At 56.8% G+C, this 24145-nt stretch overlaps 1 protein-coding gene across 6 annotated transcripts; it reads left to right on the top strand.

Annotated features, from left to right (window-relative positions):
- The first annotated feature begins 630 nt into the window (after nucleotides 1-630).
- SH3TC2 (SH3 domain and tetratricopeptide repeats 2) lies at nucleotides 631-22283 on the top strand. Of its 6 annotated transcripts, XM_039701437.1 has the most exons (20): nucleotides 631-787; nucleotides 2650-2963; nucleotides 5044-5364; nucleotides 6863-6994; nucleotides 8600-8704; nucleotides 8919-9046; nucleotides 9446-9551; nucleotides 9843-9986; nucleotides 10086-10287; nucleotides 10738-10811; nucleotides 11524-11719; nucleotides 12114-12250; nucleotides 12658-12699; nucleotides 12965-14674; nucleotides 14769-14949; nucleotides 16308-16458; nucleotides 16920-17042; nucleotides 17490-17640; nucleotides 18418-18614; nucleotides 18828-19019. In XM_039701437.1, the coding sequence occupies exons 3-20, from the start codon at nucleotides 5238-5240 to the stop codon at nucleotides 19017-19019; spliced, it is 4098 nt and encodes a 1365-aa protein (XP_039557371.1). In that variant the 5' UTR covers nucleotides 631-787; nucleotides 2650-2963; nucleotides 5044-5237. The 6 variants fall into 6 exon arrangements, 4 of the variants coding, with proteins under 4 accessions (XP_039557371.1, XP_039557372.1, XP_039557369.1 ...); XM_039701438.1 differs by lacking the exon at nucleotides 631-787 and having other exon boundaries at nucleotides 2504-2963; XR_005626693.1 differs by lacking the exons at nucleotides 631-787; nucleotides 2650-2963 and adding an exon at nucleotides 2978-3341 and having other exon boundaries at nucleotides 17490-17636; nucleotides 18828-18966.
- The last annotated feature ends 1862 nt before the right edge of the window (nucleotides 22284-24145 follow it).

Here is a 24145-nt window from a genome sequence, read left to right as displayed (position 1 = left end):
AAGTGTTTGGATTAATTAGCTTAAACTGAAAGCTTTCATTCTGATTTCAGCCTCGGCTTTATGGACAAAAAAATTAAAGCAGCAAAGCTTTGGAAGTAGAAAAATCAAAATGTTCCAGCCTGGAAATATCAAAACAAGATGTTGAGCCTCGCTGAGCTGCTTTGTTGCTTTCTAAAAGCAAATGGCATCGAGACCAACACCTTTACAAGAAGCTTGGATCATTAAGCACTTCAAAAAAAAAAAAAAAGCCCTAGTTCAGCATAAGCAATTAATTTCTTAATTAGATTTTCTCTTTTTCTTCCAGAGGGAAGTCTAAAAATATTGATTTTTTCCATTTTATCCAAAGATTTCTTTAAATATGATTCCCTCACTGGATGGTTAAGCTGGAGCTTGAGCTGTGGGAATTACATGGGGTGGTTCATTTAAATTCACTTTGTCATCTTTCCTTCTCCTTGTCCTGTTTATTTCTGTTCCAGTGGCACAACAACACCAGGGTAAAAGCAGAGGATAATGCAGAAAAGAGAGACTGAAAGGAAAATTGAACATGAAACATTTTGGAAGTCTCATTTTCTAGAGGTGAAACACGTTTCCTTTGGAAGCCTCTCGGAGAAGAGCAGCTTTGATGTTTGGAGCAGTTTTCCCTGCTGGTTTTCAGTCAGCTCCATCCAAAGCAGCACCTGGATGAACCTTGGCTGGACATTCCCATCGGGATTTGCCACAGCATTACCTGACCTGGGCTGTCTTTAACTCAGGAACCATAAAATCCCTGCAGCAGCCTCGCTGACCAGTGAGTCACTGGGAGCTCCCAAAATCCCTGGAGAAGGGCTCCAGAGGGTTCTTTTCTCTGGAGATGTCCTCCAGACATGGCTCTTGTGTCCCTGCTGCTGCTCAGGGTGCTGCTCCCCGATTTTGGAGCTGTGCCTCGCTTTTCCTGGCGATCCCAATCCCGCAGCCCCACAGGGCTTGGGGGCTTTTGCCAGCCTGGGGAGCTGCTGGGGCTGGGGACAGCGGGGCTGGGGACAGCCGGGCAGGGCTGGGGACAGCCGGGCTGGGGACAGCCGGGCAGGGCTGGGGACAGCCGGGCTGCAACCGCGTTTTTCCGGGCTGGGATGCGGTGCAGCGGTTCCTGCTGCCATCTAATGGCTCTGACAATTAACGCCCGGCAGGGAGGGCCGGGCTGCAGGCAGGCTGCTGAGTCCCTGAGCTCTCCCGGGGGCTGCAGGAGGCCACACCGAGCCCAAAACACGGCACGATGTCCCTGAGGGGACACTGGGCACAGAGGGAAGGCAGGGACAGACATTCCTATTGCGAAGTTCAGGACAAGCTCCTTAGGGATGATGGGATGGTGCTTCTGGTGCCAGCGGCTCTGCCCTTCCTGGGCAGGGTGAGTGCCCCTCACACCCTGAAATGCAGGGATATGGGAACATCCTGAGCTGCAAGGACCCAGAGGATCAGCAGTGCAGCTCCTCACCCTGCACAGCCCCAAAATCCCAGCCTGGGATCCCTGCTGTCCAAACCCTCCTGGAGCTCTGGCAGCCTCAGGGCTGTGCCCATCCCTGGGCAGTGCCAGCTCTCTGCCTCTGGTCCTCCCTTCCTCCTTGCCATGCCTCATCCATGTCCTCACTGCCCTGGCTGTGTGTGGGGACACTCTGGAGGCTGTCCTGGCTGGTGGCACTGATGGTGACAGGCAGGAGCAGGGAGGGTTCCTGGGATTCACACCCAATGCCAGGGAGGAGACCTCAAACCACAGCTCCTGCTGTGGCAAAGGCCCCAGACCCACACGGATCCATCCACCACACACACACAGAGCCAGCTTTCCCATTTTCCAGTTTTGCAGTTTTCCAGGAGGGTTCATTTCCTCCCCTGGCTGAAAACAATGCAAGAGGAGCAGGACTCAGCATTTCTGAACACGCTGAGTTCAGCTCAGTTCAGCCCCAGAGCCCTCTTAACCCTTTAGCTGTGGGATGGAGCAGAATTCCCAGGGCAGCAGCAGCAGCTCTGGATTGCCTTGTGTTGAGAGAAGTCAGAAAGGGCTTGGAGGTGGAAGAAAATTCCCGAGGAGGAATTGTCTCTCCATCAGTGAGGAAAAAGGTCTGAGAGCCAGGCCAGCCTGGCTGCACTCAGGGACTGGCCACACCAGTTTGGCAGTGAAAGCCTTGAGATTTCCGTGTGCCCTCAGCCACGCATGAACCCCCCCTTCCCCAGTGCCCCGTTGCCAAAAAACCTGGGAAAATGCTGTCCCAAGGCCAGCCAGCCTTGGGGATGGAGGTACACGAGGGAGGCAGGTTCTCCAGGTGAGCAGCCCCAGGCATCCTGGATTCTTGGAAAACCTGGAGAGGGCAGGTGCTTATCGCTGCTCTGTGCCCATTTGCACAGGGTGACAGCAAAAGCAGAGCTCTGGAATGAGGAAATGTCCCCGAGGAATTGTCCCCTGTGCTCCTGCCAACTCCCAGCCCTCCCCCACTGCGATTCCAGAGGCAGGGAAGGGAAGCTCTGCTCCATCTCGCACCAAAGTGGGTGCCCCCACCCCTACCAGAGGATCAAACCATCACCCAAGAGTTTCTTTGGCCTCAAACAAAACCTTTCATCTTTTTTGTTTGCTTTTTCCTCCAGCGAAGCCGGGTCTGGGCTGACTTCCTCTGCTTTCAGGTTCAGTGTGAAATAACAAGCTGAAAAGCCACAAGGCTCCGTTTTTGAACCTGCCAAGGGATGGCCGACTTCAGAAGGAGCAGAAACGTCGGGAAAGCTCGGCGCTAACCATTTCATCGTTTCCAAGAGGAAAAAACCTCCGTGTGACTCCCTCTGCGGCGGACTTCAGCACAAATCCTGCTGTGCCCACAGATCCCCCGTTCCGTGCGCCTGTGTTTGCGTTTTGCCAGGGAGGAAGGGGGGTCGGAGCTGGGATTCCCCAGGGAATGCCTCTCCCGGGATTCTGCTGCCGGGATTCTGCCAGCAGGACACAGGTGAGGCCGGGAGAGGCTGCTCCTGCCAGGAGCGGGCACACGGTGCCCATGAGAGCCTCCCTGGCACCGATTCGTGCCGAGCTGGGCCAAGGAGGCGCCCGGCAATTCCGGGAGCCGGCGGTGCCGCGTTTCCAACCCAGCCCTGGGTAACTCATTGACCTCTGCTGGGAAGCGGAGGTTCCCAGGATGATAAGGAGCCCTTGGAAGGAATTCCTTCCCTCGTGTGAGGGAGTGGCAGCGACGGGCACGCTCGCAAACACGTCCGCAGCCCCGGCAGCTCCATCCCGGCGGCTCCGAGGGCTGGAATTGCGTGCGGGGCTCCGAGGGGCTGGAATCGCATGCCGGAGCTCTCCCGGAGGGAAGCGGAGCTGGCAGCAGGTCAGTAGAGCCGCTCTGTGTCCCCGGGGCTGTCCCCTGCCCTTTGTCCCAGCCGGGTGCTGGTGCGGGTGGCTGGGGCGATCCAGCGCCTCTGGAATTCCAGGCTGGGTGCGGAGTTTGGGGCTTTGCCTCTGCCTGGGTCAGGGGCTCGGGGATGGAGTTTGGGAACTGACTGGAGAAATGGGCTTGGGAAAGGGGGTTTGGGGGTGGGGGGCAGCCCCCAGAGCTCTGTCCCCAGCCGAGGGTGCCCGCACTGCCCCTCTCTCTCACCCCGTTCCGTGCCCAGGGCAGGGCAGCGTGGCTGGCACCGGGATTGCAGAGTGAGCAGAGCCCCCGGAGAGCGGGCACAGGCAGAGAACCCCCTCTGGAACAGGCTGAGATCCCAGCAGATATTCCAAACCTATCCCTGGCTTTTCCAGGGAGGCCAGGCTGCAGCAGCAGCAGCAGGGGGGGCTCTCCAGGGGACAGCCAGGATTTCTTGGGAAGCAGAGGGGTAGGAAGTGGAGTGAGAGGTTTTCAGCTTGCTGGCCAAAAGGCAAATTCCAGCTCAGGTCAAACAGGAGGTGACACCTTTGCTTGTACAGGGATGGGTTTGGTTGCTAAGTTGTCAAGGTGGACTTAAAAACAAAAAGACATTTCACAACCACAAAGGAAGACATTTGTGTTTAAAAAAAATTTAAAGCCCCATTTTGTTGATTTAAAAAAAAAAAAAAAATCCCCCGTTTAGAAGAAATTGATGCTAGCTGATGAGCAGGAGCTGCTGAAACCAAGAATCTTCTGAGGAAAGCAAAAAGCTTTGTTTTAAAACACTGCCCTGCTCGAGCTCTGAGAACCTGGACAGCATGGGCTCAAAGCAGCAACAGCCCTTGTGTAAAGGTGCCTGAATCCATCACAAAATTCCACCGGTGTGCCCTGAGCACAGCCAGGCTGCATTCCCCCCTGACTCTGCACCTTCAGAGCAGCTCTGGGTCGGCTGGGGAGGTTTTAGCTGTGGAAATTCCCAGGGTTGGTGAACAGGGACCTGGCTACTCCCCTTCCTGCAGCCCTGGGTGCACAGCCCTGGGGCTCAGCAGGAGGATGGAGGGGATGCTCCCTTGTCCAGGCACTCCTGGCATTTGGGGATCTGGATCAGGAATCCCCACTCCTGCTCTGACAGTGTGCCCTGAGCTGCTCCCAGTGCAGCTCTCCCTGCAGAGGTTTGGTCTGGCTTTCCTTTCCTGTGGAAGCTGCCAGCCCAGCCCCATGCCAGATGGGTTCCATCCTGCCACTCCCACAGCTGGGCACTCCTCAGGCTTTGCTTTAGGGGCACTGCAGCTGTGCCAGGCATGGGAATCTGTCTGGTGAGAAATTCCCTCTCTGGGTCATGGAATCACAGACATCACCAGCTCTGGGTTAAAAAGGACTTTAAAATTTACCTCTGTTCATAGGCAGGAACACCTTCCACTGCACCAGTGTGCTCAGAGCCTCTTCCAGCCTGGCCTTAATCACTCCCTGGATTAATTATTCCCTGCTCTGGAGGAGTCCAAGGCACTGCCATGGCTTGGGATGCAGTCTGGGAGAGCCAGCAATGCTCCTGGAGCAGCCCCAGCACACAAATCCCTGCAGTGGTGGCACTGCCTGGTTGCTGGAGTAAAACCCATCCCTGAAACCCCTCCCAGCCTGCAAGCTCTCTCCCTAAACCCTTGTGGGTTTTATTTTGCAGGGGCTGTGCTGCTGTTGCCCAGAGATGCTCTGCAGACCCCCCACAGCACAGTGAGCCCTCCCAGCCACCCCAAACCCCAACCCTGAGGGTGGGGAAGCTCTGAGGACCTGAGTGAGGAGGGAATGAGGCTCACCCTCATCCTGGGATGCCCGCGGAGCAGAGCTGCAGAGCTCACCTGGCTGTAGCTGGCAGAGATGCCCGTGGTGCTGCCAGCTGCCCCCACGGTGATGCGGGAGCAGCAGCGGGCAGGAAGGAGGTGCAGGATCCCGGCCAGCCCCGCATGGAGGACGCTGGGTGGGCCCCAGCTGGACATCCCCGAAGGTGAGGAGCAGCTCTGCCTCTGCAACCGGGCGAGATCAGCTTGGAGGGAGCAGCTGGGAGCGCTGGGGCAGGCTTGGCACAGCGAGGGATGCCGAGGAGGAATGCCAGGAATGTGCCGTGTGGGATGGGCACTGCCCTCCCCGAGGCAGAAAAGGAGGCTCAGGAGGGACCTGGTGGCTCTGCACAGCTCCTGACAGGAGGGGACACCAGGGGGGTCGGGCTGTGCTCCAGGGAACAGGGACAGGAGGAGTGGAAACCATCCCAAATTGCCCCAGGGAGGGTTTGGGTTGGATATCAGGGGAAATCTCTCCTTGGAAAGGCTTGGCAAGCACTGGCACTGCCCGTCCAGGACATGGTGGAGTCCCCATTTATAAAACACATGTGGCACTTAGGGACACAATTTAGTGCTGGCCTTGGCAGCATTAGGTGTGTGGCCAGACCCGATGCCCTTAAAAGCCTTTCCAAACCCGAGTGCTGCAGTGGCTCCATCCCCAGCCCTTCCCGTGCCCGTGCCCGCCGCCCCCGCCGTGGCAGTGCCCGCTCAAAGGGGACATTGTGCATTGTGGCCGTGCCCCGCCGCGGTGCCGGGCGGGCAGCGAGCAGCCCTGCCTGTGCCAGCCCTCTGCCAGCCCTCTGCTGGTGTCCCTGCACACATGGGCTGCTGCCTGGGGACCCCCTGGCACCCGGACCTGGCGCTGGGATGCACAGGTAAGGTGCCCGTGGGGCTGCAGAGCTCCTGCCATGGGATGGGACCCCTGGGGACACCCTGGCACTGGGCACTGAGCACTTTTCTTTCCTCTGGGATGGCTCCTGGTGCTCTCTCCTCTTGATTGGGGTGTGTAGGGAGTGAGGCAGGGCGTTTTGGCCGGGGAGGGCACAGGATGGCACAGGATGACTCGGGGGTTGGTTTGTTCCCATGCTGTTGGCGTTTCCCCTCCCTGCCCAGGAGCCCTCCAAGCACAGCCCCTGCGCTGCTGGCATCCCCCATTCCCATTCCAGGGTGTCCCAGTGAGCTGGAGGAGGGACGTGGCTCAGGGCCAGCCACTGTGGCCACGTGTGGCCCAGCATGGCCAGGGCCAGGAGGTGCCCTGAGCACCCAGCCCTGGAGCCAGGAGTGCAGCCCTGAGTGCTGGAACCTGCCCTGGCTGGGGCTGGAGCTCTTTCCTGCCCACTGGCACAAAATATTTTGGCACTGAGGAGGTCAGTGAGTCACTGGCACGGCTGGGAACAGCTCCCCAGCTGCACTTTCAATTGGTCTCTTGAAAAAAAAAAAAAAAAAAGCTCCCAGTTCCCTTTCTGAGCCTGGCTGAAATGAAAATAAACACTGAGAGCAACCAGAGTGAGCCCTGGCTCCGGGGAGCCATGGACAGGCTCTGCCCTGCTGCTGGCACAGGTGGCACGAGCAGTGTCCCACCTGCCACATCCCAGGGACACCTCTCAGGCTGGGAGAGTCTTGCCAGGGATCTGGACGCCTCTGCCCCCGCTCCGTGTTCCCCAGGTGAGGAGTGTGAGTCCTGCTGGCCCCCCTGCCCCGAGCTCCTGCCCCCCGGGGACCGCCTGCATCGCCGGGGACAATGGTGGAGGGACACGAGCACGGCACCGGGGACACGGCCCCAGGACATGGCACCAGGTACCCAACAACAGGGAATGGCACTGGGGACACATCCACAGGGAATGGCACCGGGGACATGCCCCCAGGACGTGGCACCAGGTACCCAACAACAGGGAATGGCACCAGGTACCCATCCACAGGGAATGGTATCAGGGACACATCTTCAGGGAATGGCATCAGGTACCCAGCACCAGGTACCCAACAACAGGGAATGGCACCAGGTACCCATCCACAGGGAATGGCACCAGGTACCCATCCACAGGGAATGGCACTGGGGACACATCCACAGGGAATGGCACCAGGAAAACATCCACAGGGAATGGCACCAGGGACCCAACAACAGGTAATGGCATCAGGGACACATACCCAGGGCATGGCACCAGGGACATGTCCACAGGACATGACATCAGGTAGCCAATCCCAAACCCATCCCCATGGCGTGGCACAGGGACACATCCCCAGGGCATGGGATCAGGGACACATCCCCACCCCCATCCCCAGGGCATGGCACTGGTGCCCACCCCCATGCCCATTCCCAGGGCATGGCACTGGTGCCCACCCCCAGGCCCTGCCAGGCTCTGCTGGGCACAGAGAGGGGAGGAGGGCAGCAATGGCCAGAGCCAGCTCAGATTTGGTTCTGCCTCCCTTCACTTCCCCTTCTCCATTTCCTCATGTGGGGGGCATGGAGCTGGCACATGAAACGTTAAGACTTTGTTCAATGTAGACTCTTTTCTTTCAAAGCAAAACTTATTCATGGCCTGTCCAGCCTTGGGCTGTTCTTTTCTACTTGCTAGCTCTACACGAGAATTCTATTTCTCGAAATAAGAATTCTATTTCTGCATGCAAATACCAATTTATTTGAGTGAGTGGCAAAGCTGGCTCAGTGAAAAGAGCTGTAGAACAGAGTTCTGGTCAAAGAAGTGACTTTAAAAAGCTGCTGCACATTCCACACCCCCAGGTACATGTTGATGTTACAAATCCTGTCTGATTACTGACAAAAATTGGGGTTTAATCTGGTTATCCCTCCACTGCCAGTGCAGCTGTGAAGAGCAGGGCTGGAGTTGTGTGTGCCTCAGCTTTCATTAACATAATTAGCAGCTCAGGTTGCAGGCCCTGAATCCTTTATGGCAATAGCTGGTGATGTGTGGAGCAGGGAGAATGCTGCTTGGATTTTGGATACCCAGCAGAGCAGGCAGGGGAGACAATCTCATTTTGATTTTTAAATTTTTGAACAAAGACGTTTGCAAGGCCTTGGCTCTCCTGTGCTGGGGAGTTGAGGCCTCCTCCAAAAAAATCCATGTTGGGGATTCACCCATTTAGCAGATCTGCTCATCTGAGAGTCTGGCCAGGAGAAAGGAGGGAAATCCCCTCACTCCAGAGCCACTCCAGCACTGGGAAAAAAAAAACCAAAAAAAAAAAAAACAACATCAGGAGAATGATGGAGTTAGACCCCATCACTCCCATGGATCTGTCCAACCTTGAGCATGACTCCAGGGTGGTTCCAGAGTCCCACAGTCCCAGCCAGACGTGCAGGGCTGTGCTCCCAGGACTCTCAGCTGAGGCAGGGCATCCAAGAGCTCTGCCACAGCATTCCCAGCAGCTCTGCTGTTCTCTCCTCTCCAGGTAAGGCTGGGCTGGCAGAGCAGAGCAGCCCCGCTCCCGAGGCAGGACAGGGCCCCCCGGAGCCCTCGGTGGTGCTGCTGGCTCCCAGGGACAGCTTTCCCCCAGGTAAGGAGCTCCTGGGGCATCCCACAGATTTCCTGGCTCCCCGCGGTGCCTCGGGTCTCACCTGGTGCCTGAAGGATGAGCACGGGCAGTGCTCGTGTTGTGTGAGCACCACAGCCAGGCTGGGGGCTCTGGTGGCCCTGGCAGGGTGGCAGGGGTGGCTCTGGGTGCCACGGAGCTCCTCCTCCCCTTTCATCCTGCTCTTTTCCCTTCCAAGAGCTCTCCCTCTCCTTCTCCGTGGAGAGCCGCTCCTGCCGCTGCCGCAACGCCCGGCTCCAGGAGGCTGCCAGGAAGAAGCTGTGGGCTCTGGAGAGCGATGACAGAGGTGTCTGTGCCCTGTTCAAGGTACAAACCCCGAGCTGGCATGCTGCCATGCTCCTGGAATGCTGGGAGGTGTGCTGGGGTGCCAATCCCAGCCGAGGAGTTCCTCCAAGGCCACTGCAGGGGACTCTGGAGGGGACTGGAATGATGGGGAAGATGAACTGATGGTAGGTGAGAGGCAAAGCTGGGCCTTGTGTTGTTTTGGGGGATCTGAGCCTAAACAGCCAGGAATTCCCAGGGCTGGGATCACCAAATCCACGTCCCTGCTGGAGGGGACAGCTCTGGACAGACACAGAGCTCTCAGGCTGGGTTTTATACAAACAAATCCCAGCTACAGAGAGGATGCCTGGACTGCACTCTCCTTCCCTGCTGGATTTCAAGGCTCCAGGAGTGTCCCTTGATGCTGCTTTGTCCCCTGTGCAGGAGCTGTCAGCCAGGCTGGTCTGCACGCAGGCACACGAGGATCGTTTCCTCCTCACCTTCAAAACCCTGGAGGAAGTCTGGAAGTTCTCCACCTATCTGACCTTAGGTAATGTTTCCAAGGTCTGAGCAGGCAGTGTGAGAAGGGCTTTTGGAGAAGGCATTGCCTGACACTACAGAACTGCAATGTTCAGGCTGCACAGTGAGAAATTAATTAGAAAACTTTGCAATGTGTTGTTTATGAAATCTCTGTTTGCATCAGTGAGAATCAGGAGGATTCTTTTTGGGAAATTTTGGAGACAAAATTAGAAGCTTTTGCCTGACATTTGGAAATCCCCAAGACCCCTCCTGCTGCCCAGGGAAGGAGGTGCTGATGCTGCTGCCCCTCTTGGCTCCTCAGGGTACGTGGGGACCTGCCTGGAGCAGCTGCTCTTTGCCCAGGAGTTCTGGCTGGACTGTGCCCTGGTGGAGGACACAGAGATCAGGGTCACCGTGGATGAGGAGCACCTGGCCACCATCTACATGGATCTGCTCCTCCAGGAAGGTGTGATGGGAACGCACACGGGGGAATTCCTGAAAATCCCGCGGCAGGGCTGGGCTGCAGCCCCTGGTGCACTGATCCCACCTCTGACTCTCTCTGCAGGGAACTTTTTCTGCAGGGCAGTGCCTGGCGTCTGCAAGTTGGAGCAGGAGGGAGAGGAGGGTCTGCAGCTCTGCAGGAACGAGCTGATCCACGTGAAGAGTGTTGGACAGGATTCCAAATGGGAAGGGATGTCCCTGCTGACAGGGCAGCGAGGCGTGGTGCCCGGGACTGCTCTGGAGCCCATACCTCACCCCTTTTACCAGTAAGTGGTGAATGAAAGGGCTCAGAGCAGGATTCTTTCCTGATCCTGATGCATGACTGGTACCAAGGCTGGCTGGGAAATTCCCCTTGTCTTTGGCAAAGGGCAAGAGCCTCACAATTCCATGAGGATATTTCCAGGAGGATCCACGTTAGGCATAAAGGCTGGAATCAGTGCAGGTGCATTGGGACACAGCAAGGACATGCTCCTACTTCAGATGTGGTTTTTGTAAGATATTGATTGAGGTCATACATGAGGTTATCTCTGATTTACAGATGAAGAAGTGGCAGAAAAAAAAATCAGGCAATGCCAGCCAAAGTGGAACTTAACGTTCGTCACCTGGCTGAGCCTTTTACTTGGAGAAAGATGGCAAATTTATTGTGCTCTTCCCCTGTGGTGTGACACCATCCCTGAGCTCAGGAGTGCTCATTGAGGGTCCCTTTTGCCTTGCAGGTGGTTCCTGAGGAATTATTCTGTGAGCTTTGGCCTCTCCCAGGAGATCAGTGGGACGAGCTCTCGGGCCATTGGTGAGTGACACCTGTGCAAGGCACTGTCCCAGGGCTGGGCACAAAACCTGGGTTTGCCCACAAATGGCCACAAATCCATCTGTTCTTCTGGGCCTGACCCCCCTACAGGGGCTCTGAGGGAATGCTGCACCTCTGGACTCTCTGGAATGCAGATCAGAACTTGCAAAGCACGTTCTGAGGAGCACAGAGAGCTGCTGGTGACACCCTCCTGCCACTGGCTTGTCCCTGTCCTACTTCAATTTTATGTTTCTTTTCATTCTTTGAGAGTGAGGTTTCAAATCATGAGGTTCCCACCTTGTGCTCACATGAAACCTGTGTCCACCACCCAGCCCTTAACCCAGTTCAGTCCAGAGCAAGCTGGGCACAGGAGGTCCCTGCAGGTGCGGCTTTGTAATGTAGGGATGGACATTTGCACTGTCCAGGATTTCACTCCTGGCAGAGTTGACATAGGGCAGTGTCTGTAAAAATTCATATTTCCAGTCTCCTCCCAGGCTGCAGCTCACAGAGGGGTGGAGTTATCCATCCCTCTTTTATTTTGTATTATAACCCACTTCTCAAGGAGAAAAGGCAGAGAGCTGGGCCCAAGATCACAATAAATCTTAAGGGAGAGAGGGGCAGCCCTCTCCAGCCCTCTCCCTGGCCAGGTCTTTTCCAGGGAGGAGGTTTTAGCAGGAATCCCACTGAAATTCCCTTTTTTGCCTTGGTTTCCCAGTCAGAGGCAGGTGCATCGCCACCAAGGACCACAGAGGAGCAGCGTGGGATGAGCTGAGCTTCTCCAAAGGAGATCCCATAGAAATCATTGGATTCTTCATCCCTGGGCTGCCCTGGTTTGTGGGCAAATCCCTCAGCACCAGGAGCATTGGCTTCGTTCCCACCCAACACGTAAATCCCGAGGCTTGCGAACCTCTGTGAGTTTATTTAAATTAAATTCTGGAGAAAAGGGAGGGGAGGCTCCAAATCCCACCTTAAGGCTGTGTGAGAGCCCAGGGCAGGTGATTCCCCTTGCAGGACCTTCACAGAGGGTGGGTTTGAGGTGTGAGCAGAAGCTTTGGCTTCCCTTCCTCTGGCACCTTTCTGTTCCTTCATGGAGAACATGGATGGGGAAGGTGTCCAGAATCCTGTGTTCATCTGCAACACAACTTCTGTGGTGGGAGGAAGAGAAGGCATGGGGAAACTTCTCATCCCATCCCATCCCATCCCATCCCATTCCATCCCATCCCATCCCATCCCATCCCACCCCAGAGGCCAGCTGCAGTGTCAGGGGCTGGGGACACGCTGACTCTTCTCTCCTGCCCCACCCAGGGGAAAGGGCTTTGTGTTTCTGAGCGAAGAGGAGAAGTCCCCAGTGCTGCACATCCCCTGCAATGGTGACGAGCAGCACTTTGCCACCCTCCTGGGGGAGCTGGCACACACTGACATCACCTCTGTGTACAGGCTGGGTGAGTGTCCCCTCCCCTCACATCCCAGCCCCTGCACCCCCAGGGAGAGCTGGGCAGGCCTGGAGAGCCCCAAGGTCATGGGGGTGCAGTGGAGGCAACTTCTGGGGTGGAGGCAGCACAAACGCGTGCTCAGCCTGGTGACGGAAGCTGAGGTGTCCCCAGGAGGTGACCCTGCCATGCTGGACTCTGTGGGGACATTCTCTGCTGCCAGGGCAGCTCCTGAGCTGGGATTCACCCTGGCAGACCCTGCTCTCCACTGAGCCTGGTCTGCAGCACCAGGGTTGGGGTTTCTGGGGGCTCTCACCATCTCTGTTCTGGCTGGGTGGCTCTGGGACTTCAGCTGGTTTCTGCACATTGACACTGACCAAGGATTTGGGGTTTTGTTTTCTGTTTGTCTCTCTGTACAGCTGGGTTTGAGCCCACAGCCATGTTCCCACAAGTGCCACCAGGTGAGTACTAGGAGGGGACAGAGGGGAGGCTTTGGTGATGGCTTCTGAGGGTGAATTTGGACAGGAGGAAACATCAGAGAATAGTTTGGGTAGGGAGGAACATTAAAGGTCATCCAGCCCACCCTCTGCCATGGTCAGGGACACCTTCCACCATCCCAGATTTCTCCAAGCCCTGCCCAACCTGGCCTTGGACACTTCCAGGGGTGGGGCAGCCACAGGGAAGAATTTCTTCCTGATCCCACTGTGGTTTTCCTGTCCCTTCCAGAGGCTGCTCTCCATGGCAGTACAGAAATCCAGGTGCTCCAGTCTTGGGAGGAGATCAATGACTGGGCTACCAGCAGCACCTCGGAGCTGTCCAGCCCAGGCAGTGAAACAGCCCCTGCCACACTGGAAGATGTTCTCCTGGAGAAGCTGGACGACTTGGATTATCCCAAATTCTTCATCGACCTCAATGCTGGCCACATGGAGGATGCTGATGTCTTTGACCCCATATTGACCTTCCTCAACCAAGACAGTTTCGTGCCCAGCTTTCAAAGCTTTTATGATCTCAGCTTTTCCTTTCTCCACTCCACTTTTTATGGTTTCTCTGATGAGGATGAACTGGTCCTGTACCTCGAGACTTCCCGGAACTGGGCCAAGAGGACTCGTTCAGTTTGGGCTCACGTCAGGCTCTGTTTCCTCTTGGGGAAGCTCTGCATCAAAAAGGTCAAGTTCTCCCAGGCCCGGGTGTACTTTGAGGAGGCCATGAGTGTCCTGGACAGGGGCTTTGGGGACCTGCCCCTGCTGGCAGCGCTGCACGGGAGCCTCGCCTCCATCTACCTGAAGCAGAACATGAAGCACAAGTTCTCCTCCCTGCTGGGGAAGACGGTGACCCTGCTGGTGTGCCTGCCTGGCCGCTCCTTCAGCTCGGAGAACGAGCTGGAGCTCCTCACCTACATCCTGAGGGAATCCATCGCCGTGGGCAACGCTCCGCTGGAGGCCCGCATCTGCTTCCTCATCGTCAAGCTCTTCCTGCAGCTGGGCAGGACCGAGGAGGTGCTGCCCTTTCTGGAGCACCTCCAGTGTCTCAGCACCACCTGGCTCAGCCCGGGCACCCGTGCTGGGCCCCTGGATGCCGCTGCCACCTTGGGCTACCTCTATGACAAGAAGTGCCTGCCGAACATCGCGCTGGCCTCCGTCAGGTCCTTCGTTCCCAGCAGCGCCAAGGGGACGCCGACCCCCATCTGGCGAGCTGGCTTCATCCTCCAAAATGCTTCCAAACTCCTGGGGGGGAAGCAGCAGCTGGGCAGGAGCAGCATCCCAGCCCTGGCTTGCCTGTACCTCAGGCAAGCGCTGCAGTTCTGCTGCGAGAGCAGGGCCGTGCCCATGCAGCGGACGCTCTGCGCCATCCTGTCCAGCACGTACCTCCAGCACGGGCTGCTGGACGGGGCTGTCCCTTACGCAGCCAGGGCTGCAGCCCTGGGCAGGCTGCTGGGTGAGGAGGAGGCTTTTGAGTCCTCGCTGTCCCTGGCGTGGCTGTACCTCCTGCAGCGGCGGCCGGGCCCGGCCGGGCCCGTCCTGCGGCAGCTGCGGCGCTGGCTGCGCGGCGCGGCCTGCGAGACGCCGCGCGGGGCCCTGCACAACCTGCTGGCCGTGGCCCTCGGCGCCCAGGGCCGCGTCCAGGAGGCCGCCGAGAACTTCCTGAGGGCCCTGCACAAGGCCAAGGAGGCGGGGAGCAGGAGGAACCAGGCCGTGTCCCTGGCCAACCTGGGCCAGCTGAGCCTGTCGTGCGGGGCCGCCCAGCTGGCCGAGCTGTACCTGCTGTGGTCGGTGCGGCTCTACGCCGAGCTCCAGGGCCACCAGGAGCTGGACACGGAGCTGGCACAGGTGCTGCTGTGGCTGGCACAGGCCATGGTGGACAGGCAGAGGATGGGAGATGCCAAGCTGTGCTATGAACTGGCGCTGGGGTTTGCCCTGAGGTGGCAGAACCTGAGGAGTGAGTATGGAAGGGAGCTGGGCAGTGTTTGACCATGCCACGTCCCCAACGCTGTCCCCTGAGCTGTCCTTCTCCCTTTCCCCGTGCCACACAGGTCAGCTGCACGCCACGGAGCGTCTGTGCCATTTCTACAGCAGCGTGTGCCCCGACCTGCGGGCCTGCATCACCTACCACGAGCACTGGGCGTCCCTGGCACGGCAGCTGCAGGACAGGGAGCTGGAGGCCAGTGCCAGGCAGGCCCTCAGCCGGCTCTACCAGGCTTTGGGCACCCCTGAGTGAGTGCCTGGGCTGCAGGATGCTGCCAGAGTGCAGCGGCTGTCCTGGGGTGTCCCTGGAGCAGGGTGGGAAGGGCTGTGGTGGTGGCTCCATCTGCCCCACGGTTCAGGTTCTGGGATTTATGAGCTGTCACCGTGCTCTGAGAGGGAGCAGCTCAATGTCAACCAGAGCTGGGCAAGTGTTGTCCCAGACAGAGCTGGAGTGTGGCCAGACAGTTTTTCAGGACACATCCAGGTTTCAGTAGAGTGACAGGGAATTCATTGCTTCCTCTGGAAGCTTATCCCAATGATTAATCACCACTCCCCAGCAAGAACAGGCTCCTTATCTGCTCTCTGAGTAAGGCTGGTTTCAGCTCCAGCTGCCGAGGCTGCCCTTCCTATATCTGCTGTGACATTGTCCCCAGGGAGGGACTAAAGACACAGAAGAGGTGCTTAAAATTCAGAATCAGCTCACCTTTAATCCCTGCCTAACACTGCCTGGGAGAGGAGAGGAGAGGAGAGAGGAGAGGAGAGGAGAGGAGAGGAGAGGAGAGGAGAGGAGAGGAGGAGGCTGGGACAGGCCACAGACCTTGAAGACAATCAGATCAAAGAGTGGAGAGCCAGTTGCCAGTCCCAGCAGGACAGATGGGCAGGGCTGTCCCCAGCTGGGGTGTTCACCTCCCCAGCCAGGTCACGGTGAGTGCAGGGGGAAGGTATTTAGGGAGCAGATGCCTGTCATGTGAACAGTGCTATTTAGGATCACAAAGCACCCCATTCCCTGGGCTCCCAGGACAGCTGGGGCCTGCTTGCCAGGACAGACACCAAGCAAACAAAGTGTCCTGGACACTGCTGGCTCTCCCTTCCCCACAGCTGAGTTCGTGTCCAGCCCTCTGGCTCATCCCACTGCCTGGCCCTGTGTCCTCCAGTGACCAGGGGCTGCAAAAGGGGCCTGGACATGTAGCCAGAGATCTCACAAGGGACAAACTCCAGGCAAAGGTGTGGGTTTGGGACATGTAGGTACAAGCATTCCCTGCCTGTGCTCCCATGTGGAGCTGGGAGTGACTTTGGGATCAGTTTAGGGAGGCAAATTGGGTTTGGAGGTGACCTGGATGAAGCCCTCTTAATCCCACAGGGGTGAGGAGCAGCCTGAGTAGGACCACTGGTCCTAAGGTGGCCAAATGCCCATTAAACCTGAGCATTAAAGCATGGAGATGTCCATGATCCTACCAGGACACCTTGCTCAGAGCTGACCACGTCCTTTTGTCCCCAGCCTTTGGTAACTACAGGAGGAGAGGGCAGGGGGTCAGTGCCATGGGGAGGTGGCCTGGGCACAGCTCTGTGACTCCTCTGAGGTGGCTTTTTGCCTGTTGCCATCGCAGGGCTTTGAGACAATCCCTGGACTGCACCAAGCAGAGCCTGAGGATCTTCATCGACCTCGAGGAGGTTGTGAAGGCAGCAGAGGCCTGGCTGCAGGCAGGAAAACTCTATTATCTTCTGCAGGAGGATGAGCTGGTGGAAATGTACTTCCAGGTATGGGGGAGGTGGCTGGAGCTGTGCCATGCATTCCCTTCACAGTCTTTTGGGGCTGGGAAACCTGGAAGGGAAACTTCTGAGCACTGTGAAGCTGCTGCTGGAAGGAGGAGCTCTTGCCTTGCCCTCAGGCACTGGATTTCCTCTCTTTCTTTCCATCCACTGAGTTTACAGGATTTTGGGGTGAAAAGAAGTGAATTCATTGAGTCAGAAAGTGATGTGGGAGTGCCAAAAGAAGCTGGAGGTGCCAAGTGAGCAGTTCCCATTGAAATATCCATAAATAAGGGATAAGTGCCAGGGAAGTCCTTGGAGTTGAAGACTTCTGGCACCTCTCCATCTCCAGCATTATTTTACCAGCTGAGCTGCAAAGTGGAAGAGCAGCTCCTGAAACCTGGGGTTTATTTAATCACACCAGTGTCTCTGCCTTTCCAAGTGTCACTCCAGCCCCTTTTTCCTCGCAGGCAGCCATCCAGACTGCTCTGAAAGGGGACAACTTCTCCTTGGCCATGGATCTCTATGAGAAAGCAGGTGACACCTTCTTCAACGGCAGCCGGAGCAGGGCCCGGGCAGTGGAGTTTTACAGGGTATGGAGCCCTCTGAGCACTTCTGTCCCTGTGTCCCCACAGCGTGGGGCTGGGGGGGCTTTGCCCCAAGGATGGAGGGTGGAGAGGGATGGGGTGAGGGTGCCAGAGTGGGAGGCTTGGAGCACAGGTTTGCAAAAAAACCCAGAGATCATTTGGGGTTGGGAATGGGGTCCTTCCATTACAAATCCTGGTGGTGTTGAGTGTGAGCTGGTCACTCCTGGGTACACCCAGTCAGAATTCCAGGCACCCAAGGAAGGGCACGGATGTGAGGCTCAGGCTTTGAGAGCCACTGGGATTTAAAACTCATTCTCAAGGGAAAGAAGGGACTAAAACCTAAACCTGCAGTGCCCATCCCCAGCCTCGGTCCCTGTCCTGCTGCTCTGCCACCCCTCCCAGGCAGTGCTGATCCTCCAGGAACCCCCTGAACTCGCCATTCTCTCTCCTCAGGGAGGAGCTGTGCCCTTGGCCAGGAAACTCAAGGCCACCCAGACAGAGCTGCGGCTGTTCAACAAGCTGGCAGAGCTGCAGATCAGCCTGCAGGGCTACGAGAAGGCTCTGGAGTTTGCCACGCTGGCAGCCAGGCTCAGCCTCAGGGTCGGTGAGTGATTTACACCAAAAGTTACTAGGAATTACTGGGCAGTGGGTGATTTTTTGAGGGAGACACTGAATCTTATGGATGGGAACAAGATCCATGTGAAAAGGGGATCTCCTGCTTTCCTGACACTGCTGGACCTGCTCTTACCCAAAGTCATGACAGCTTTTTAAGGCCATTTCCCCTTTTTTTCAGCTGTGTGACAGCCGAGGGTTTTTGTTACCCCAGAGCACAGGAAGTCTGGTGAAAGCACAGGACTCAGCAGTTCCTCTCTGCCCTGGTTCTGCTAAAAACTTCACCCCTTCCCAGAAATAGTTTGGATGGGCAAAATGCCAACTTAAATATCTGGGATGGGACCAATCTTACACCAGCCCCTTCCAGCACCCAAAAAAATCCCCTGGCTGAATGATGCTCCTGTCCAGCTGTGCCATCAACCACCCTGCCCATGGCTCTGCTTTCTCTCAGATGTATCCATGCCCCCAAGGCTGCTGAGAAGATGCATCCAGAGTGGATCTGCAGGGCTGGGGATGGATTGAGCTGGATCAGCAACTTTTCCAGGAGATTCATGGCAGGAGCTGGTTAATTGCACACACCTTTTTCCAGATCCATGGCAGGAGCTGGTTGATCCCACCTCTCTCTTTCCCAGGAGATCAGCTGCAGGAGCTGGTTGATCCCATATTTTCTTTCCCAGGGGATCAGCTGCAGGAGCTGGTTGATCCCACCCCTCTCTTTCCCAGGGGATCAGCTGCAGGAGCTGGTTAATCCCACCTCTCTCTTTCCCAGGGGATCAGCTGCAGGAGCTGGTTGCCTTCCACCGCCTGGCCACAGCCTATGACCTGCTGCACATGCACGAGATGGCCGAGGATTGCTACCTGAAGACGCTGGCCATGCGTCCCCCTGTGCTGCAGAGCTCAGCAGAGGCCCTGTACTACTGCAAGGTCTACTGGCACCTGGGCAACCTGGCCCTGCACAAGCTGAAGGTAAGAAAGGAGCCCTGCCATGGTGCTGTGGCTTGGATGGAGAGCTGAGGGTGGAGGCCACATCTTCTGCTTTTGAATGGAATGGTGCTGGCACTCAGCTCCATTGCAGTGAAATTGGTGTCCCTGGGTCCTGCCTGGACCCCCAGGCTCTGCTCCAGATCCCCCCTACCCCGTGAGCTCCTTCCTAACTCCTGTCCCGTGTTTTCTGCTCAGGATGAACAGGATGCAGCCTCCTACTTCCTGCTGGCCCTCGCCGCAGCCACCGAGCTGGGAGACCAGGAGCTGCAAGCCCTGCTCTGTGCCAAGCTGGGTGCCATCCCCAGAGCCCCAGGGGCACCTGAGGGCACTCCAGGCTGTGCCACCGCCCGGCCCCGGTGGCTGAGCGAAGGTGGCCACGTGGTGTGACCCTTGTGCCACCCTGGGGACACCAGTGGAGCCATCCAGCAGCACCGTGCAAGGTCCGTGTGCCCTCCAGGAGACTCCTGCACCACGTCCTGAGGGGCTGGAAGGGTTTGGGCTCCTCCTCCCAAGCACTTGGGACCCTGCCCATGTTTTTCAGGAGCAGGGCTGTGCCCAGAGCGGAGGTGGCACAGCCAAGGCAGGGCGAGGCCCAGCAGAGGTGCTGGAGCTGGGGGTGCAGCAGGGCTGAGCTCCAGGGGGGTTCAGGAGTGCCCTGCCCAGGATGGGGATGGGGAGTGCTGCCATGTGCCTGTCCCCACAGCTCCCCACACCTTGCAGCAGCTCAGCCCGACCCAAACGTGTGTGGAATGGCAGCTCCTTTATTTACACCTGGTTTTTATCCTCGTCTGCCCCACGAGTCTGTGAGGGCAGCTCTGCCAAGCCCCTCTCCTGTAAAAAAAAAAAGCTTTTGGCAGTGAGGGAGCAGAGGTGCTGGAGCTGGGGGTGCAGCAGGGCTGAGCTCCGGGGGGGTTCAGGAGTGCCCTGCCCAGGATGGGGATGGGGAGTGCTGCCATGTGCCTGTCCCCACAGCTCCCCACACCTTGCAGCAGCTCAGCCCGACCCAAACGTGTGTGGAATGGCAGCTCCTTTATTTACACCTGGTTTTTATCCTCGTCTGCCCCACGAGTCTGTGAGGGCAGCTCTGCCAAGCCCCTCTCCTGTAAAAACCACCACCAAAGCTTTTGGCAGTGAGGAACAGAATTAGGGAAGCAAGGAGCAATAAAGGGGCTGGTCCAGCCTTATGGGGGGCAGAAACAATGCTCAGGGGAGAGGCAGAGCCCACCCTGACCCCAGCCCTGCCACCCAGCCTGGAGCAGGAGCACAGAACGGGGAGCTGCTGGAGTCCCCATCCCCGGAGGTGTCCAAATGCAGAAGTGGCATTTGGGGACACAGATTATTGCCGGGGCGATGGTCGGGCTCGATGACCTTGGAGGGATTTCCCAGCCCGAGCGGCTCTCCCGGGCACGGGCAGGATGCTCAGCTCTGCTCTCAGCCACCAGAGAGCAATAAATGCCCATTTTTACAGCGGGAGCGGCTTCCCTACAAACCCGAGCCCGGCACAGGGAAGAAGGAGAGCTTTTCCCAGCTGATCCCTTTGCTTTGGCAACCAGTGGCCATGTGGGCTTCACAGCCAGACCCCTCTCCCAGCTCCTCCAGCTCCCTGCCCCTGCTGCCCTGCCTGGCGTTGTTAAATGCACAATATTTATTTCCTCCCTGCTCTCTACAAAAGCTGAATTCAGCTTCCCCTCGCAGTCCCTTCCAGGGGTTTGTCACCGGGGCAATGGTTATTTACTGCTTGTTTACCGAGCATTCCTGCACTGCTGCCTCACACCCAGCCCGGGGCAGGGGGATCTCCATCCTGGGGGGAGCCCAGCTGGCTCAGGGCTCCCCAAAACCTCCCTGCCCACCTGACCTCTGCAGCTGCTCGGTGCTCACCACGCCAGGGCAGGATGCTTTCTGCAGTTTTTCACTCAGTTCTCCTTTTTCTTTTGGTCTAGATGGTCTGTAAGGACCATTCCAACCCCTTAACGTGCTCTGGATCCTTTCACACGTGGAGAAAAGTCACATCTTTGTGGCAAGTAAGGACCATTCCGACCCCTTAACGTGCTCTGGATCCTTTCACACGTGGGGAAAAGCACGGTGTCACACCTTTGTGGCAGGAGGAAGGTGGACAGCTGGAAATCAGGGTGTGGAGAGGAGCTGGGATGGCTCTGGAAGCCCTGAGAGCTTTGTGTAAGCACACAGGCTCAGTGTCTGAGCTGGCCTGACCCAGCCCAGCTCCAGGAGTCAGAGTCAGCGATGTTCTGATTCAGGGACTCTGGAGCTGCTTTGGAGCCAAATGTGTCCTTAAATCACAGCAAAACAAATTTGTGGTGCCTGTACGGGGAAAAAGTCTTCCTCCTTGGGAGCATCCTGTAAAATATCATTTTCTCTGTTCCTCCCCTGCCTGCTCCCACATGCTGTGATGCAGTGTGATGAGAGCTCAGGCTGGCCAGGGCTAATTAAAATTCACAATACAGCGAAATTTAAAGCTGTTGTTCATGTGCACCAAGGAAATTTCCATCCCTCCAGGCACCAGATTTATGGGCTGAGAAATCCGGGGACTTTGTGGCAGAGGAGGTCACCAGGTGGTGGCTCAGCTCCTGCAGCTCCTGTCCTCCAGCTGCCCAGGATGGGGACACTGTCCCTCCTTCCTGGGGCACTCTGTGGGACACTGCAGGAGGGATGCCCCTGAGGGCTGCAGAGCCTGGCCAGGGCTGTGCTGCTGCTCCAGGAGAAGGCTCTGGGAAGAGAAGGAATGGGGGCACACAAGAATTCTCCTGCAGAAAGCATCGACCACCAGCGTCCTGCTCCCTCAGGCAGAAATAGGGGAAAGGGAAGGGGTGGATCAAATCTCCTCTGACACCAGCGGTGCCCTGGCGTGTGACTCCTGCCCCAGCCACATGTGACTGCCTGTTCCATGCCCAGGCCAGGAGTTTTCCTTCCTCCCTGCAGCCAGAGAGGCTGGAAATAGGCCTGGAGGGAGCCACGTGCAGCAGCACGTGCTGCTCAGAGCAGCTCCTTCCTCCCAGCACTTCCAGAAGCTGCTGGGAGCTGCAGGGACACCCCTGCTTTGGATTTGGTGCCCCAGTCCTTCCCCAGTTTGGCCTTCCAGGCACCAGCACCCCCAGTCCTGGCACTGGGGTCCCTGTGTTTGTTTGATGCCTCAGGGGGCCGTTTAAGGCCTGGAGGAACGAGGAGCTGCATTTCTCTCCCATATGTTCATTCTTGGACAGTGGAAATACCACGACAGGAATAATTCTTGCATCATCTGAGCTCCGGTGTGAGCCTCCCGTGGAATGGGGAGAAAGGAAATGCTGACAATGGAAATACAGATATGGACAGAGAGCTGGATTTGTTTGGATTTTCGTGGAAATGACTCGTTTCTGCAGAAATACAGCACCCAACAATAACTGCTGTTATCAGCAGACATTTTTTCATCATTCCTTCGTGGCACAGTGGTGCAAACTGGGCTGGATGAGAGACCTGGCGTGGAGGAGCAGCGAGGCTGAGGCAGAGATAAGCCCAGAGCTCGGCTTATCTCAGAGCTGGCTGCTCCTCTCTGGGCAGCATCTCCTGCTGTTGCCTGGCTCAGTAATGAGGAGTTGGTAAACACCAGCTGTTCTGCTGAGCAGAGCTGGGGGGAGTGTGTAAACTGGGTAATTTAGATTAAAAATCATTTATTTGCACTGCAACCTGCTTGTTCAGTGATAATTGGGCTCATAAATATGTATGGAGGAGGAGGAGCAGGGGCTGAGGCAGAGCCAGGAGTCACCAAGTGTGGCTGCAGGGGCTTGAATAAAACCTCCATCTGTGCCCTGGGGTGAAAACACCTGGAACAGACCTGGGATTCCTGCAGTGCTCTGGGCCTGCCCTGAGAGCTCACCCTGCTCCTGGGACAGGGGAGAAGGGGCAGAGGGGCAGCAGGGAAGTGACTCTGGATGGGGAATAGAGAGGCCAGATGTAAAAATAGCTCCCAGCAGGGATTTGAACCTCCTCGTGCTGAGGTGGCATCAGGCAGGGGGCACTCCTGGAGCTGCCACCTCTGCTGGCACTGCCCACAGTCACCCGAGTGTCCCTGGCACTCCCCACCTGGGATGGGCATTTCCAGGGAGAACATCCCTGTGGGCATGGAGAGGGCAGGGAGAGCGAGCTGCTAAAGATGGGGCACTTCTTTAACCCCTTTAACCCCTTCTTTAACCTTCTAAAACCCCTTCCAAGCATCCAGCTGGTGAAACCCCACCTGCCAGTGCCAGGGACGTGTGGATGTGGCTCTGCTGGGTGCCAGGGGATGGTGACAGCTCCCTGCTCCTGCCTTGTCCCGGGTTAGGAGGTGCCAGGGTGAACTGGGGGTCCCAGGGAAGCTGCTCAGAGCTCCTGTGGGCTGTGCCAGGAGTGGCAGCTCCTCACAGAGGGAAAGAGGCAGGAAAAGAGCAGGAAACAGGTGGGAAACTTGGAGGAAAAAGGAAGAAAACTGGGAGGAAACTGGCAGGAAAACTGGGAGAAAACAGGTGGCAAACAGGCAGGAAACAAAAAGGGAAACTGGGAGGAAACTGGGAGGAAATGGGCAGGAAAACTGGCAGGAAAAAGGCAGGAAAACTGTCAGGAAAACTGGGAGAAAATAAGTGGAAGACAGGTGGGAAACACGCAGGAAACAGAGGAAAACTGGGAGGAAATAGGCAGGAAAATTGGCAGGAAAAAGGCAGGGAAAAGGCAGGAAAACTGGGAGGAAACTGGAGGAAATAGGCAGGAAAACCATCAGGAAAACTGGGAAGAAACAGGTGGGAAACAGGCAGGAAATAGGCAGGAAACAGGTAGGAAAACTGGGAGGAAACTGGGAGGAAATAGGCAGGGAAGAGACAGGAAAGCTGGGAGGAAAGAGGGAGGAAAGAGGGAGGAAAACTGTCAAGAAACTGGCAGGAAAACTGGGAGGAAAGCTGGCATAAGAGTCTCTCCTCCCCACAGCACTGGGGACAAGTGTGGGATGCAGCACAAGTGCCAGCAATTGCTGTCACACTGCAGGAGAGGGAGGGAAATGAAAAAGACTCCGCATTTGGCCGTGGAGACTCTTGGAATGCAGTCCAGGAATCGGGATGAACACACAGAAATGAGCTCCTGAGCAGCAGATGGGTTTTGAGGAAGGAAGAATAAATCCTTACATAACCAAACTCCCTCTGTGCTCTGGTTATGGGCTGCTTGTTTTCTTTTGCTGTTTTGTTTGGGTTTTTTTCTTTCTTCTGCACCTGCTCTGACCGTGGCACTGGGGCCACACAAGAGCATAAAGCCACACTGGTTATAAATACTGCATCTGCAGGATTTATGGGCTGGTTGTGGGGTTTAATCCTCCCTGGGACACCCTCAGCTCCTTGCAGCTGATTGTTTAATGGCAGCATGATTTTTTCTTCCCCTGTCTGAGATTTAAGCCAGGCTTGATCCCAAAGTATTCCTACAATATGAATCAGGTTAAAAACCCCTCCTTCCTCCAGTGCTTTGGGAAGGATTTAATGAATTCCTACACGACTCCAGAGCAT

This window comes from Passer montanus, unplaced genomic scaffold (assembly GCF_014805655.1).
Source record: "Passer montanus isolate IOZ18808 unplaced genomic scaffold, ASM1480565v1 scaffold15, whole genome shotgun sequence".
NCBI classification, from domain to species: domain Eukaryota; kingdom Metazoa; phylum Chordata; class Aves; order Passeriformes; family Passeridae; genus Passer; species Passer montanus.
The sequence above is the reverse complement of the archived record's forward strand: the minus strand, read 5'-3'. Positions and strand labels throughout refer to the sequence as shown.

What these genes read in the sequence shown, in the direction of transcription:
- SH3TC2 (XM_039701434.1), top strand. Translation starts at nt 6,727, where the DNA reads ATGGACAGGCTCTGCCCTGCTGCTGGCACAGGTGGCACGAGCAGTGTC. An exon ending in CAGGCTTTGGGCACCCCTGA is followed by an intron (nt 14,950 to 16,307) that starts GTGAGTGCCTGG and finishes TTGCCATCGCAG; the next exon opens with GGCTTTGAGACAATCCCTGG. An exon ending in TGGCCCTGCACAAGCTGAAG is followed by an intron (nt 18,615 to 18,827) that starts GTAAGAAAGGAG and finishes TTTTCTGCTCAG; the next exon opens with GATGAACAGGATGCAGCCTC.